Below are 16,924 nucleotides of genomic sequence, written 5' to 3' on the forward strand. Positions count from 1 at the left end.
TCTAGGCCTTGCTGATTGGTGCTGGTGATTGACTGGTGGGTTATCCCACCCACCTAAAGTGGCCCGCAGGGGTGGGTGCGGTGAGGATTTGGACCACCGGGTTGAAAAGGTTTCTCGCCCCTAATTTAGAATGCCAGCACTTTCTGTCCCTAAGGTGGTTGATGGTGGAAAGATGTTGCTGACTTACAGGCTACTAGTTGACAATTCCTGCTGATTGCTGTCTTTTTTTAAAAAAAAAAACCTTCAAAATCTTCCTTTAAAAAAACCCCAAACAAGTAGGTTGTATCTTTTCTCTAAGTCTTGACAAGGTATAGTAGAATTGGCTCTGGCCATTGATAAGGTACCAGATCAGAATCCCTAGATAATCCTTCATCTGCAGAAATCGGAATCCTATCCAGATGCTACTGGGGGCAGTAGTGGTGTCAGTGTGTTCTGCTTATCTTTCTTGCTCTTCTTCTTTTGCATTGCAGCAGCTTGGTTGGTGAGGGGCTTAAAAAAAAAGAGACCAAACCTAGAACTTCTTGGCAGGCTGCTTTCATTCCATCGCTACGTGAAAAGGGAAACTGGCCCAGTTTTAATTAGAGAAAGGAAACAGTGGGCACAACCACCTTCTGGCCTTCATTGGTCCTACTTTAGCCTTCCCGGTATGTGGCAACATTCCAGCATTCAACCTCCAGCATAGAATGTGCTTCAGGGCTATAGCATGATCATAGGAACAGTGCCTGAAGCAGCCACTAAGTAATTTTTGGAATAAACTTGCTTGTGTGTCATTGCTCTGCTTGAGAAAGCCAGCAATGAAGGGTGGAAGCCACTTTTCCCTATAGCTCAGGTCTTGTCACCATGATGGTATTTTTAAGGCTGGTCACAGTTTTACATGATTTTATTGTATCCTCCTTTTCTCATAGCTTTAGCATTGAAGCTTTTCTATATGAGGGTTTCTGTAGCTTTTTTTGCCATGATATAGCAGGAACTGGAAATCAGTTCTGTCCAGATAACTGACAGTAGCAGAAGAATCTGAGGGAAAGAAAAAAAAGCTCTCCTAAAAGGGCTGTTCAAACTCATGCTGTGATCATGTATACAAACTGTTGGTTCCTTTGGCTGGAAACAAACAATATGTGAGGGGAAGTAGTATAAAATATAGAGAACATTGACAAAGAAGTCACTAAGGCCTTGACAGAGTTCTGTGTGGAAAATAATGGACAACTTATAAAGCTTTGTTTAGAATCAAATGTGTTCTTCAAATGTAACTCTTCAGAAGGCTTAAAAGCTACTGATGTGTTGCATCTTAAATTTACTTCATTAGCTATCTTACATGTGCGGCTTAAAAAGGCAAGGGCAAAACACTAAGTAAAAGGATAGAAAGCAGAAGCTTTTATCACCCCCCCCCCAAGAAACACCTTAATATATATTAACTGATATTGTTGGGAGCTTTCTGTTTATAATTCGGGGCAGAGCAATTCTACAAAGTCCAGGGCAGGAATGGTTGTGGGGATCAAAGCACCAAATCCAAAGCACTGCCAGTCTCACACTGGGAGGGGGTAGAGAAAGCTGAACAACTGCATTTTCCATATTCATCTTAAAGTATGTTGCTTCCTGTTGCTAACAATGGGAAGGAAAATCAGCATGCCAGATTCTGGTCTAGTATACTTCCCCCACCGCCAGCTGTTTTGGGGGCATTTCAGGGGAACTAGAGAGCTTTTACCTAAGGCCTCCCCAACATGCTCCTGGAAAGCCTCCTTTTTTCCCTCTCCACCATTGGAGTACATTGGAGTAGGGAGGAACGGGTGGAGGCTTCCGTGACTGCAACAAGGAGGCAAGGAAGAGGAAGAGCAGGAATTACTCCATCCACGGAGAGGAATTATTTTATTTTAAGGGTCCCAGGGCCTGTAAGATTTTGTGGGAAAACAAAATCTTATGGGCCCTGGGACCCTGCACCCTTAAAATAAAATAATAATTTAACCAGAGTATACTCAGTTTAACCCCCGTGTTAATTTCTGCTTAACTTCCAGAACCTTGAGAAAATAATTCAGCAAAAATGTCTAACTTAATCATAGACAGCATGTATTATAAACTCAAAAAGAATACTATTCAGTTGGTACATTGAAAGCAATCGTAATTCAATGTAAAATTCATATTGTGTCAAAACAAATGCCAAACCACCACATTTCAGACACCCAGAAACTGATACCTTCAGCTGTTAATGCCATTTTTAAACTGGTACATTTAAAAAAAGTTTAACTTTGGAATCCACATCTGACGTAAACAATATAAATCTCTGGAGATTTGGGAATAGCTATAGTGTGATGTGCATGTCTTAGTCTGAAATGCATACAATAGGGCCCCGCTTCTCGGTGCCCCCCCTTTCCACGTTCCGTTAATACGGCGCCAGCAGGGTGATCAACTGGAGGGGGGCTGGAGCTCCCCGCACTCCAGCTGATCTCGCCAGAGGAGGAGCAGATCAGCTGTAGCGCGCTGCAGCTGATCTTCTCTTTTGGCGCAATCAGACTCCCGCGCTGCAGCTGATCACGCTGGAGGAGGGGAAGATCAGCTGTAGCATGCTATAGCTGATCTCCTCCTCTGGTGCAATCAGCGGGTTAGGTTCCAGACCCCCACGCTGCAGCTGATCTGCTTTCCGGTGGTTTTAGCTTTTCGGCAGGGGTCTGGAACCTAACCTGCCATATGAGTCATTTACTTTGTATTTACTTTGTAAGAATTGGGGCTCAACTCCTACCATACACATAAGGAATTGAAAACAGCCACCAGCACATCCACTACAAACCACCTTGCCCCTCCGCTACTATGATGCAATTGGGGTCAAGTGCACTCCTTACCAGGACAAAGAAGCATGCAGTTAATACTATGTGTACTTACAAGTACTAGTCACAGCACTCTGTGTTTCTCAGGGTGATTGAATCTCTTTTTTTCTATAATAAAAAGAAAAAGCCTGCTGAAAATGGTTCTACTCTGTTTCCCTAGGGGGGTACATGTGAGAGTGGGAAGAAGAGTTGTGATACTAGCAGCATTCATAGCCTTCTTCCCCAGCACATACAGTTTCATCCAGCTCAGAAAATGCAGCAAATCACTGTGATTGCAAGTTTAGAGATAAAGAAATCTGAGTTCCTTGGGGAGAAACAAAGGATGGCCATCATGTTCTTAGCCTAAGTATCCAAAGACATCTGGCAAATTCCTGAATGCTAGACATTGGTGTGATCCCATAAGGTTTGCATGGTCCCCCCTCCCCCCAAAGCTAGCGTGTCATCCACTAACTCCGTGCAAATGGAACTCTGGTAAGGCATGGTTCCCAATCACTGGGAAGAATCTAAATTTGTTCAGCTGAACGTGCTTAGAATCCAGACATTCTGTGATTCAAAACAGCACTTTGGGAATTAGCATTAGCTAATCTAAGACACACTTTTAAAAAATTATCTGATCTGGCAATATATTCTGCATATAGGAATTAGCAAGGAGTGCCAATAGTCTTAGTGCCTGTTGCCTTAAAAGCTCTGCATCAGCAAGATATATAGTTTTTCTCTGTGTAGTGTTGCTGTTTCCCCTCCCAGCTGTAAAGCAGAATTGCAGTCCAGGTTACTACAGCTAGTTATAAATGTGGGTGAGAAGCTCGTAAGTCCCAAATTGTTCCATGCAAGAGCTCAATTTACTTGCTATGTATGAATGAGGTTCCTGCCCTTACTCATTTCAGACAGGTGTTGACAACCCTGTGGGTGCCCTGCTACCTGCAAAGGCCTTTTTTGGTGCTCCAAAGAAGGGGCCCCAGCTTTCATTTTTTTTAAAGTAAGGGTCTAGCTCTCCTAGCCAATGAGTGAAGTTAGAGCTGTGATTTATAAATGAATTGTTTGGACACCAGACGTTAGGAATCCCTGAGGGCCTAAAGAGCTTCTGTTTTTGCTTCCCCTTCAGTGCAAGAGCTGTGATTGATAAGTGAGTTATTTGGACACCAGGCAATAGGAATCCCTTGGATCCTAAAGAGCTGCTCTTTCCCCCTCCCCCCTTTTGGTGCACTTTTCCTGCTTCTGTCTTTCTTTTAGTAGTCTTTGGAATCTCTGTAGTATGCCCTTCCTTTTTTTCGCTAGCAACCAGGATGCATCTTTCCTGTGGTGGGTTCGTCTGAGATCAGGTATTCCCTGGAACAAGGATCACCAAACTTTTCAAATTCTGAGAGTCCTGTGAGTGCGTGTTAAGGAACCCCCTCCCCAAATGGCAAATATGAAATGTGAAAACTTTGCAAAGAGGGTGAGGGATGTCCCCTGGTATGCAGATGCTGATGACCAGACATTTATTAAGAGTTCACTGTATAGTGAACTTACAATACAATGGTATATATGTCTACTTCAGAAGTATCTAATTTGGTGTTTAATGGGGCTTACTCCCAGGCAAATTGCTGGGTAGAGGATGACAGTCTAGACTTTGATTTAGAATTAGCATTGGGGAAAACAGGGTTCTTGTGTCATTAACATGTGTATCTCCACAGTCAGGACCAGCGGGACATAGCTGTCTTCCCATGGTAAACATGAGGTTGTCCTGGGGGATGAAGTGGGAAGAGAAGCAGCAACGGCTATACTCTATTTTTTTTCATGCCATGTTCTCCATGGCAGCTATATTGTGTTATTCCACACCCCCATGGTGGCCATTTTTTTACTGTTACCCTAGGCAGTCTCTCAAAATTTGAAATGTGCTCCCTGATCCAAAAAGGTTGTCAACTCCTGATTTAAGGTATGATGAGATGGCGTCACATTTTCTAGACTACTTCTATACTTCAAACTTAAAGTTTAAAGTACTTTTATGTTGCCATGGCTTCCCTTAAGGAACTCTTGAAAGTACAGTTTAAGGGAGAGATCTGTGGTTCCTTATGAGCTTCCATTCCCTGGTTCTTGTGAAGGAAGCCATGCCAGGAAAGCCAATTTACATACACAGTTCAGGTATATACCCTTAGTTTCTAAAATGTACCTTCAGGTAGTTTCTGGGTATTTCCTACAAGGTCAGCCAGCTACTTTGGAGCAACTTATGTGAGCAGTGGTAATAGCATGGGCCACAGGACCACTATGTTGTACATAGTAAGTCTTCAGTTGCTTTTAAAATATGTAATTTTTAAAATATAACACTTACCTGTAAAAGTTCTTGGTTTTTTTGTTAGTCATTCACTGAAGGCTGAGTCAGTTTATGGAATATTTTAGGAATAGAGGTTTGAATAGATTGCATTTGTCTAGGGCACTGTTCTTTAACCTTGGGTCCTCAAATGTTCTTGGACTACCACTCCCATTATCTCCAGCCAGCTTAGCCACTGGTCAAGGAATCATGGGAGTTGTAGTCCAACATCTGAGGACTCAAAGTTGAAGAACATTGGTCTAGGAAATAGTTGGTTATTACTTAATTCATTATTAGCACAAGGCAACAAATCACTGCCTTCATATAACACACAAATCTTCGTAACTATCTTGAGTTGTATGCTTGCAAGGCAAAAATATAATTGTGTAATAAAGTAAGTGAGGGCTAAAACTGGTAGAGATCTTTTTTAAAAAAATAAAGATTATGCTCCTGCAGAGTGATGCCCAGCTTTAATGATAAAACTACTATTTTAATGTTTCTCTTTTCTCTAGTGTTCACCATGGCCTGATACACCCACTGCATTTGTGAACAGTAGTCCTACCCCAACTCCGGCTTTTGCCTCTACTCCACATAATACTTACAGTGTCCCAGACAGGTATGTTTCTCTTCTGGTTTCCCATATTTTAAGATTAAGAGTCTAAGATAATGATGCTGTGGAACTTGGTGATTTCTTCGCATTTAATTATCTTTTTGGGGGTAATTAGATTGCAAGAAATTATAATACAAAGCCCAAAGTTTTCCAAAAATGTGGAAGAGATAGGTTAACCTCAGGATTCCTGACTTTGTAGTGTTTTGGGAAAACCCAGGAAGCCCTAGAGACATGCAGGATTTTACACTAGGTTATAAACACACAATGTTAAGCCAGCATGCCCCTGTCATTAGACACAGCAGGCAGCAGATGCTGCAGAGTGGCAATGAAGTGATAAGAGGACAGACGTGTGTGCCATGTGGCTTGCCCTGTGCCCCTAAGCTAGCCTCCTGCCCTCAGTTGCAGTGGAGGACGTTGTGTCATATCCCACATTAAAGTAAGCTGCCAGACTGGTTGGCTTCTGTTTGTGGAATATTGCAGGGGGCACCTTGTCCTTTGCCGTAGGCAGCAAAATGTCCTGGATCGACCCTGTTCAAAGCACAACATAAGCAGAAGTACCCAGGCTCTGTGCTATGACAGTATTCTGCTGTCTTCCGTCTGGGAAACTGAATTATCTTGCATTGCTGTGTTTCCTTATCAGGAGTCTTTCACGCTAAGATATCTGATAGAAAACAGCTACTTAACTTTTCCTAGTGGTTTGGCGCACTGATGATACATGCACTTTCAAAGAGCACATACACTGGAGTTGGTTCCTAGTGGGAATTTTAGCACCAAACTCCAAAACTGCTTTTAAACTTCAAAAAGTTTAAGCAGCAAGTCAAAGTTTGCAATTGAAAGCTGCTGATAGGAAAGTACTTAAGACGTGTACATGCTCTTAATTTTGTAACGCTTCATAAAGTCACATTCAAATAGTTTTGTGATCTTTCTTTCCACATCCATCCCTGTCTAGCAATTCATCATCTCCAAATCACCAAGGAGATGGAATTCCCCAAGTATCTGGAGAGGTGAGTGCCAGTTTCTCATGCATCCAGGAAACCTCATAATGTTCATTCATAACCATGATCACATTCAGTTGAGTGGATTGTAGGTACCTGGGGGAAACAAGTTTTGGGTGCCATAGCAGGACAGCCTGTCTGTGATCTAGGGGAAGGGCAGGCATGGCCAGAGGGGGAATTAGAGGCATTTGCAGCCTGTGTCTCTCACTGAGCTCCTGCCTGTCCTTGATACTGCTGGATGCTCCACCACTGTGCCATGCAGTCTGGTGGCATTGCTGTTAAATGCCAGGTCGGTTTGCCATAAGATAGACCTTGCTCATCCATGATTTAACTGTTGATGAGCAGGCTGACCTGCCATGTATTACTGAGACCTGGGGCACTATAGCTAGCTTGGCTCTGCCCTCCTGGTTACTCATTGCAGTACCAAACCAGATTGGAGAGGTGGGGAGGGGGAGTTGCTGTGGTCCACTGGAGTTTGTTCTCCATCTCCAATAAACTCTTCCGTGAAGTGGGACTGGAAGGCCTGCATCTGGTGCTTGGCCAAAGAGGCAGACTAGGGATGCTGTTGGTGTACTGTCTACCCTGCTGCCCAAGAGCCTCCTTGGCTGAGATGGCTTCCATTGTGGTGCTGGAGAAGCCCAGGATGATGATCCTGGGTGACTTTAACAACCATGCTGAAGACGCCTTGGGTTCAGCTCAGGATTTCATGTGACCTTGGAACTGTCTCAAATGGTAATCGTCCCAGTGCACAAAGTAGGGCATACTCTTGACTTAGTGTTTGCTCCAGGTGTGGAGGGGAGTGGTCTGGAAGTAGATGGGTAGTTTTTACCCCATTGTCATTTCAGCCACTTCCTGGTGAAGTTTGGTCTTGTAGCAACTACTCCCATCTGCAGGGATGGGGGACCAGTTTGTATGGTCCGCCCTTGGAGGCTGATGGACTTCTGAAGACTCTAGGGTTTTTTTCCAGTGGGTAAAGCAAGTGAGCCTGTTGAGGCTGTTTTGCTGTGCAACAGCAAGATGAGTGGGGCCATTGACACAGTTGATCCCAAGGGTCATCTCAGGCACCATGGAGATTGCATTGTTCCCTCGTACTCCAGGGCACTGTGGTTGATGAAGTGGACTGGACTGGACAAAGACTGGAGCGCAAATGGTGGAAATCTCACTCCAAAGCTGATAGAACACTTGTTAGGACACATAATCAGGCCTACCGCATGGTGGTGAAGGCAGTGAAGAAAGTCTCCTTCACTGCATCCATTGCATCCTTGAGGAATCAGTGTGCAGAATTGTTCCATGTTGTCTGGAGCATCATTACCCCAGATTCAGGGGATGGACCCCTGGAGCACACGATGACTAGCAGCGAGCTGTTTACAAGACACTTTGAGGGCAAAGTTGCTCAACTTTGTAGTGACTTAGATGCTGTTATCACAGCAAATCCAGTCAAGTATCCAATATTACATCTGGCCCAGTGTTATGGGATCATTTCCAGTTCATGCAGCCTGATGATGTCGACAAGATACTTGCAGTGATGCGTCCATCTGTTTCCTCTGGACCCTTACCTTTCCCAGTTGGTTAAAGCCAACCAGAATGGGGTAGCCAGGTGAGTCCACAGTGTGAATGCATCATTGCATGATGGGTTGGTGCCAGCTTCACTTTAAGAGGCAGAGGTGTGACTGATTCTTAAAATCCACCCAGGACTCAATGGTGTGTAATCACTAGTAGCTAGTTGCCAGTACTGGAGAGAGTGGTGGCAGAGCAAGTGCAAGTGTTCCTGGATGACACTGTTTATCTGGATCCCCTTCAGTCTGGCTTTAGGTCTTGTTTCAGGGCTAAATCAGCTTTGGTTGCCCTGATAGGTGACCTGTATTGGAAAGAGGACGGGTGAGTTGTGACCTGTTACTCTTAATTGATCTCTCAGTGGCCTTTAATGCTATTGACCATGGTATCCTCCTGGAGTGGCTGAGTGGGTTGGATATCAGAAGCACTGTCCTATCTGCATGGTTAATTCCAGAGAGTAGCAAGGAGGGAGTACTCTTCAACTCCCTTGCACTTAAGCTATGGGATTCCACAGGACACCATTTTGTGCCTACTGTTATTTTACATGTGTGTGAAGAATTGGGAATGGTCATTAGGAGTTCTGGAGTATGGTGTCATCAGTATGCTGACGACATGCAGCTCTGTTTCTCCATAACATCTGAATCGGAAGAGGCTGTGCAAGCCCTTGATCAATACCTTAACGCAGTGGTGGACTGGATAAGGGGCAGTAAACTGAGTTTTAACCCTGGGAAGATGGAGGCTGTGTGGATAGATGGTTCCCATGTCCAGAAGATAGGCCAGTTGCCTGTTCTGGATAGGGTTGCGCTGCCTCTAAAGAAGTAGGTATGTAGTTTTGGAGTACTCCTGGATACATCTCTGTCATTAGAGGCCCAAGTGGCCTCTGTGGTTACGAATGGCTTTTAGTAGCTTTGTCTGGTATGCCAGTTATGGCCATATCTGGATTGAGATCACATGTCCACTGTAATCTGTGCACTGGCAACCTTGAAATTGGATTACTGCAATGTGCTATATGTGGGCCTGCCCTTTGGTCTGGTCCAGAAGCTCCAGCTGGTATAAAATGCAGTGGCTAGTCTGCTGATGGAATCAGATGGCTGACAGCATGCAAGCTCATATGCTACCAGGACAGGTTCAGTGTTCTTGTGTAGCAAGAACAAAGCCCTAAACAACTTGGGTCCAAGATAACCTGAGGACCACCTGAACCCTTATACTCGGGCCCAATCATAGAAATCATCTGGAGGAGCGCTGTTATTTGTCCCCTGTGTTACAAACGCCTGACTGGCCATGACTAAAAGTTGGGCATTTAGTGTTGCTGGTCCTATCCTGTTGAACTCTCTTCCAGCAGAAATTCAGCAGGCATCCTTGCTTTTGAGTTTCAGGTGTCTGTTTAAGACCTTTTTATGCTGACTGGGCTTTCCTTTTTTCAACAGCCAGTCACTTCAATGATTTTTTGTATTTATTATGGTGTATTATGTTTTATCAATGTATACAGCCCTGATATTTTATGATATGGCAGTACAGAAATACTTATATAAACAAATAATACATTGTATTTAAAAAGCCTAAGAGTGTACATTGCTATACAAAATGTAAAGACAAGTAATAGTTTTTCTCTTTCCCCCCAGCAACTTCATCCATCAGCCACAATCCAGGAAACCCAACAATGGTTGCTTAAACATAGATTTTCCACTTACAGCAGGATGTTCTCAAATTTCTCAGGTACTTACAAAATCAACTGTTGGGTTTGTTTGTTTGTTTTTTAAAAGTAGATCTTCTGAAAGCTTCTTCCCATGAGACTTGGTGTATTCCTGATTTACAGGTCAGATGAGACATACATATTTAGCAGGCTACTCTGCAAGTGATCTTAAATCTAACCAGATTTCTTTTAGTCCTTGAAATTATTTCCGGCATTTTTGATTGTTTTTGTTGACACTGTTGTAGTATCGTTTCTTGGGTATAATCTTAAGAACCACTTCGTTGGAGGAGGCCAATGGTTTATCTAAATGACATCCCATTTCCAAAAGTGGCCTGCCAGATATTTCTGGGAAGCCCACAAACAACTTCGCTATTTCCTGTTTGCCCCCCAGAAGCTGGTATCCAGAAGAATATCGCCTCTGAAGCATGGAAGTTTCACTAAGAAATAGACATTGGGTATCTTTCATGAAAGTGTCTAATCCCCTTTTAAAGCATCTGTGCCACTGGCATCAAGTGTGGCAGGGATTTCCATAAATTTTGGGAAATAACTGTGTGCAAGGTACTTTTGTCTGTCCAGGATCTGTTGCCATTTTATTTAATTGGGGGAGCCTGAGTTCTAGTAATGTATGAAAGGAATAAAAATGCGGGGTATAAATGTAATAAATAAATAAAATAAAATAAAAAGCCCCAAATGCTTCCTTTGTAGGGATGTTCCAGTGCTTGATCATTTTGGTTGCCTTTTTTTTTACATCTTTTCCCCACAATATCCTTTTTGAGATGGAGTGAGCAGGCCTGTACACAGGATGCCAAATATGACCGCATTTATCTCAAAACATTACAATAGTGGCAGTCTTATTTTCAGTTCCTTTCCTGATTATCCACAAGTTGGGATTTTCATTTTTTGCCACCACTGCAAACTGAATTTTTATTGAGCTATTGGCCATGATCCCAAGATGACACATTTCCTCTTGTGGGTGAGGGGAGAATCCTAGCCAGCTTAGAATGTATGTATGCACGTGTATGACGTGTGTTTGTTGATAGCAGTTCTGGCAGTGCTAGTAGCAGACGTTGGGTCCTGCGTAATGTCGATACTGCTGCTAGGCATGTAACAACCAAGTTAGAAAAATTGTTTTCCAGCTAACTCCCTGAAGCCAGCTAAAATTGTCTTGACAGAATTAGAAGGTTGAGCATGCGTCACCTTTCAGCTAAATACTTTGGAGACAGGGACACTAAAGTATCTGTTGGAATGCATGCTAGGCCACAGTGGCATTGCAACAGTTAGGAAGGAGGAAAGCACAGAAGGAACATAGCATGCTCTTTGTTTACAAGAGCCGATGGCTTATGTAATCATGCATCTTACGGTTATCTTTTCCTCATCTACGTCTTATTGAAGTGCCGCCTGCAATCTGCATGTTATTCACATTTAAAATGGAAGGAATGTTAACAGGAATCCAAGGGAGCTTAGTTTTGCTTAGCATGCCTTAAAGCCAGCAAGCGTAACTGGTAACTTGTGCAGAAAAGTTTTTTAACAAATTTTTAACATTTTGATATATTTTTAAACCTTTTTTAAAGCTTTTTAAAAAATGTTTTTAAAGATGTTTTGTTTTAATACGTTTTTAATGGTTGTATTTTAATATATTTTGAAGTCTGTTTTTATGATGTTTTAAAGTGTTTTTAGTGCTTTTGTTTGCCTCGCTGGGCTCCTACTGGGAGAAGGGGGCAAGATATAAAATAAATAAATAAAATGTTGCCAAATGTGTGATTGATCCCTGCACAGCATTGCTTTCCAACAGCTAGACTTTGCATTCTGATATATATACTATCTAGATGCTATTTTGTCTTATTTTTGTAGGTGCTGATTTATTGAAGCTTACGAGAGAAGATCTGGTACAAATCTGTGGTCCAGCTGATGGAATTCGGCTGTACAATGCACTTAAATCAAGGTAAATATTATCCTTATGTCATCTCTGCTTGTATCAGTTGTATAAGAAAGTCTGTCTTAGACTAGAGGGATTGGGAGATTGGCATATGCCTGTGTGAGCTCATGCAGGAGTTGGAAGTACTGTGCTCAAAAGAAGAATGTTTTGTTGTACACCTTCAGGGCAGGCCACAGATATGATGCAGGCACTGATGAGCTCAAAGGTAGACTGTAAGACTGGTAGCAATGCAGTTGGGCAGTACTGATTTCTTGAAGACGGATGGGTTTGTTGCCAAGAGACAAATCTTCTCATTTAGGTGAGCTATAACCAACCTAAAGTTCTTGAGGTCGTGGCTACTAAATATTAACAATTGCAGATTTCTAAGTATGAATTAAGCTGGCATAATAGATGATGTTAACTTGCTGTTACTTCTGCTACTCAAGTAGTTGTATTCCAAAATTGCACCATACACCAGTGTCCTAATTGCTTTAATTTAAATTTGAAGATTAATTCACCATCAGACAATCTCAGTGGTTCTGAGATTAGTCATCAGACTAAACAATCTTTGGTAGTTTGCCTCAGATTTGAAATAGATTGTAAAGAAATAAAGAATAGTGTTAAAATAACAAAATAAAATGACGATCCATTATGTACAGGGGTATTTATTTTTTTGTCTTTATTTATTTATTTATTTATTTCATTAAACTTATAGACCGCCCCATAGCCGAAGCTCTCTGTGCGGTTCACAAGACAAGAAATAGCAAAGTACAAGACATGTATCAATATAAAACATATAAAAAGTTAAAAATATTAAAAATTAAAACAATGTCAGCGTATACTAAACATAATTAATTAAATTCTTTACATTCTAGGTCTGTTAGGCCACGTCTAACAATCTATGTATGCCAAGAGCAATCAAGAAGCCTACAACTGGAAAGGCAGCAAGACTCAGGCAGTGGAGAGAGCAGGAATGGTGCAATATATGGTATGTGACTGTCAAAAACTTATTTTAATATGAAATCTATATTGAAGGAATGCAATTTATTCATCACTTACAGCCATCTTTGGGCTTTGTAGTAAGCCACAGAACTTAAAGGTTCTTTGGGTATTTGTTTGGAACAAATATAATTTGAATTTTACTGTGCTGATGTGAATAGTCTATAATGGACAGAATTATTGGAACTTCTATAACAAAAAGAGTTGGTGTTATATCTGGAAACACTTCATGGACAAAATATTGGAGTACATAAACAATATCCAAGCACCTAGAATGGAAAAAAAGATACTGCTTCACTTAACATTTGACATGCTAAAAACAAATCATGCCAAATCTGTTGTGGTTGTCCCCTTTATCAAGGTAGGTTAATTAGTAAACCAGAGATTCAAAGTTGACACAGACTAGACATGTGCACAGGTTTTTAGCTGGGCCCATGAGACAACCTTTTTTAAAAAATAAAAATAAACTAGCTTGACATGGAACTGCTGCTCACAAGTGGTGGTTGAGTGGGTAGGATCTGCATTGATCTGAAAAGTGTAGCAGGGTTCCGTAAGGGGCCCTTGGTCTGGTGCTGTTTAATATACTCATTAATGAGCTAGGTAAAGGGCATTCTACTACTCAAATGCACAGATAACAAAACTGGAAATTTCAAATACTGTAGAGGAAAAGCTAAAATTGTGCAGTCATCTTGAGGCACTTGATGTGAACTAGTAGCAATGAAATGAAACTTCTAACAGGTACAAAACAATATATGAAAGAGTGAGCAGATAAACTCAGTTTGGTCTGTACAAGTTTTGCACATGACCATTATAAAGTCCATTCTGACCAGTTTCAAACAACATATGCAGATTTATTTATTGTTTAAAGGTATGTACACAACACCTTTAGAAGGTGGTCCAAAGGCTACATGCATTTCCTTGTTTTATTAAACAGGATCTAGGTGCTTGGAACAGCTTGAGACTACAGCAGCTGCTATGTGCTGTGAAATGCAGCTGGAAATACCCCTTTGAGGGATGATGCATAATGATGTACCATCCCTTAGAGACATTGTATGGGGTGAAAGTTGTGCCTATTGCTACTTGGAATTCATCTGGAACACTAGAAGGACTACATTTTGTCTTGGCTTGGTTCCAGTTCCAGGATGTTATGGAAGAGAATGGTTGATGGATTAGGATTCTAGACCCTGTTTTAGGCAGCTGGTACCAAGGTTGAGATTGTGCTAAACCAGATTGATAGACTGAGACACCTGCCCTTGAGTTGGAGAGCAGAGAACATAGGAAAGAAGTCTCTAGAGACTGTCGCAGATCTGAACTGCAGGTAACTTCATTTCTGATAGCCCACACCATACTACTATTACTTTGTGTGTATGTGGCTGAATGACATTATAGCGTTTTTTAAAATAAAGATTCCAATAACTTTCACAAAGAAAAGACAGAAAGTCTGTGTTTTGGAACAGAGTACTTAAAATATATATTTATTTTAGTTTATCATGCAATCTACTTGGAAGAAATGGCTGCCTCAGAAGTCACACGCAAACTTGCTTTGGTATTCAATATTCCTTTGCATCAGATCAACCAGGTTTACAGACAGGGTCCTACTGGCATCCATATCCTTGTCAGTGACCAGGTAAATTATATTTTTCCATCTAGTTTTTTTTAATTAACATCTGAATTATTAATTAGAACTCACTCAGAGTTGCTTTGGTGGCATGGTTGCTGCTATAGCCAAGGATGAACAAATGTAAAATCGGGGATACAAATTCTAACATAAAAAGTATTGCTGATGGTAAGGAATTCTAAGGTGCTTTAATATGTGAGTGCAGCCCTTTTCCTGTATTACTCACATGGAAGGGGTAAGCATGATGAAAGGAGTAATATGACTGTGTGTTTAGCCTCGTCTCTAAAGTTGCTGAGCTCCTCCTGCCATTGCTGTTATGGGTCATCACTTCCAAAGCAGGAAGTGTGTGGCATGTTTAAGGCTACCCACGTGATTTAGAACCCTGATCACCGAGGATTCTAAATCTCATAGGAAACCTCAACATTTTAGGGCAGGGTCCCTGTTTCTTAAGTGATGATCCAATACCGCAACAGCAGGAGGAGCCAACACCATCAACCAATTGAAATTAAAATAAAATCCAAAAGATTGGTTCCTGTTGGCTTTGGTTTCCTGCTTGTGGCACTCTTGAAGGTTGCTTTTGGTGCCAGCAAAGCCTTTGTGCTCCCCCTGCTCACTGTCCCCTTTGTCTCGAGATGTTAAGTGTGGTTATCTTCCCCATCCCCCCCCCCCCGAAACAAAGTACTGAGTGCTGGAGGAAGAAGTGGGAAGAAAGTTGTTTTCCCCCACTTTTTCAGCTCTGTGTGTTTTTAGACTCATTTTCGTACCTGGGCTATCAACCTGAGCTTTGAAAAGCACATAGAAGTGAAAAAGAAATGGAAAGAGCATTACCAACACACACCACTGTCAAATCACGATCACATCTGTCTTCATTGACTAAACCATAAAAATCATGGATCTGACACTTTGCAGATCTGCCAATGCACAAAAGCCTAGATTCCCTCAAAACCACCATCAAATCGTAGGTCACTGCATGCTCAAAGTGTTCTATGATTTAGTTGGCGTCCCATATGAAAATCATGAAGATTCATGATGACCTGTACCTTGCACCCCAGGTCAAAGGTTAGGATTCAAGATTGTCCCATGGACATGTCACTTATAGTTGCTGCCCCACTCTATGTTGTCAGGTTTTTCCACATATATGTGTGTGATGCATAATATGTAACGTGATGCTTGGGAAGTTATGTCAAATTAGAAACCATTCAATGCTTCTTTCTGAAGTCACTCTTGAACCTCCACATAGCACTCCTGTTGCCATGATATTTGACGTTGCCCCCCCCATGTCATTCAGAGTTTTTGTTTCCTTGCTTTGGTACTAGTTGAAATTACAAGGTTCCCCAAAAATGTATGTGGCGCAGATTTCTAATCTGTACAAAGCTGGTCCAAAACATGCAAAACCCTTATCAAATATGGACTGATTGTTGATACCCTGGAGGTTACTATTCCTATAGTTGCAAAGCAGTATATTTAAAAATAAAAAGTGGGACCTTGTTAGTTTGATGTTATCTCCAAACTACACAGTTCTCACCATCTTATGTGAAATCTATGTCTTCCAGGTTTTTTTAAATTTAACAATTGATGCATTGAGGAAGGCATTTACAGCTTTGAAATTTCAAAGTATGCCCACAGCATATTTGAAAGGAAGATATACCAGAATACTGGCAAAGGAGAGGTGGAAAATCTTTTGTACTGCTCCTTGTATTATTCTTCTAAAGACAGATTTCTCAAATTCTCCAGAGAGTTACCTTTTTGAATAATAGGGGAAAAATATGTTGGTTGTTGATGGATGGGGACAAATACACTACATATAAGGTTCTACATTTGCCTTAGCAACTCAACAGATCAGACAGAATTTCATTGTACAAGATGGGGTCTCCAGTGTGGGGGACCACGTATGCTAAAATGTACTTCTGTATTTTTGTGATGACCAATGGTTTCTAACAAATTTGACTTAATGTGACTTTATTATTATGGGATTATTTTTAATAATGAGTGGGTTCTTTATGTATATATAAAGCCCAAGACACCCATTTATAGCCACATCAATGCCACATCTTGTTGACATGAAGTAGCATTATATATATTTTTTTACACTGTACAAGAATTATAGGAAACACTGCACTTTTTCACTAGAGCAACAAATTTGAAATGAGGAGGGGGAAGAATCAGGCTCAGCTTGTGGAAACAGTTTGGCTCTCCTGGCAATTTTTTTGTGTGTTCCATGAAACTATGGTATGTTGCTGTGCATGTTGTCAGCAAGTAGTTGTATTTAATTGTATTTCTTCCTAGATGGTTCAAAATTTTGAAGATGAAAGCTGCTTCTTAGTTACCACAATAAAAGGTATGCTAGTAATAATTGACAAAATGCAGTGCTGAATATGATGTGTGATAGCCAAGGTTATTCTGAAATAACGACCTTTGTTATTACAAAGGAAGAACT

At 41.4% G+C, this 16,924-nt stretch overlaps 1 protein-coding gene across 3 annotated transcripts in view; it reads left to right on the plus strand.

The window, feature by feature from the left end:
- The window catches only part of UBP1 (upstream binding protein 1), a 44,991-nt gene that overhangs the window by 15,340 nt on the left and 12,727 nt on the right, over positions 1-16,924 (plus strand). For 2 of the 3 annotated variants that reach the window (XM_061586170.1, XM_061586171.1), the window contains 7 exons: positions 5,616-5,719; positions 6,663-6,717; positions 9,885-9,978; positions 11,807-11,897; positions 12,746-12,858; positions 14,354-14,496; positions 16,774-16,825. In XM_061586170.1, coding sequence (XP_061442154.1) covers positions 5,616-5,719; positions 6,663-6,717; positions 9,885-9,978; positions 11,807-11,897; positions 12,746-12,858; positions 14,354-14,496; positions 16,774-16,825 — 652 coding nt within the window. Of the gene's footprint in view, positions 1-5,615; positions 5,720-6,662; positions 6,718-9,884; positions 9,979-11,806; positions 11,898-12,055; positions 12,190-12,745; positions 12,859-14,353; positions 14,497-16,773; positions 16,826-16,924 lie in introns of those variants that run through there. The other variant, XR_009758083.1, reaches the window with a different exon arrangement.

This window comes from Rhineura floridana, chromosome 10 (genome assembly GCF_030035675.1).
Source record: "Rhineura floridana isolate rRhiFlo1 chromosome 10, rRhiFlo1.hap2, whole genome shotgun sequence".
Lineage (NCBI taxonomy): Eukaryota > Metazoa > Chordata > Lepidosauria > Squamata > Rhineuridae > Rhineura > Rhineura floridana.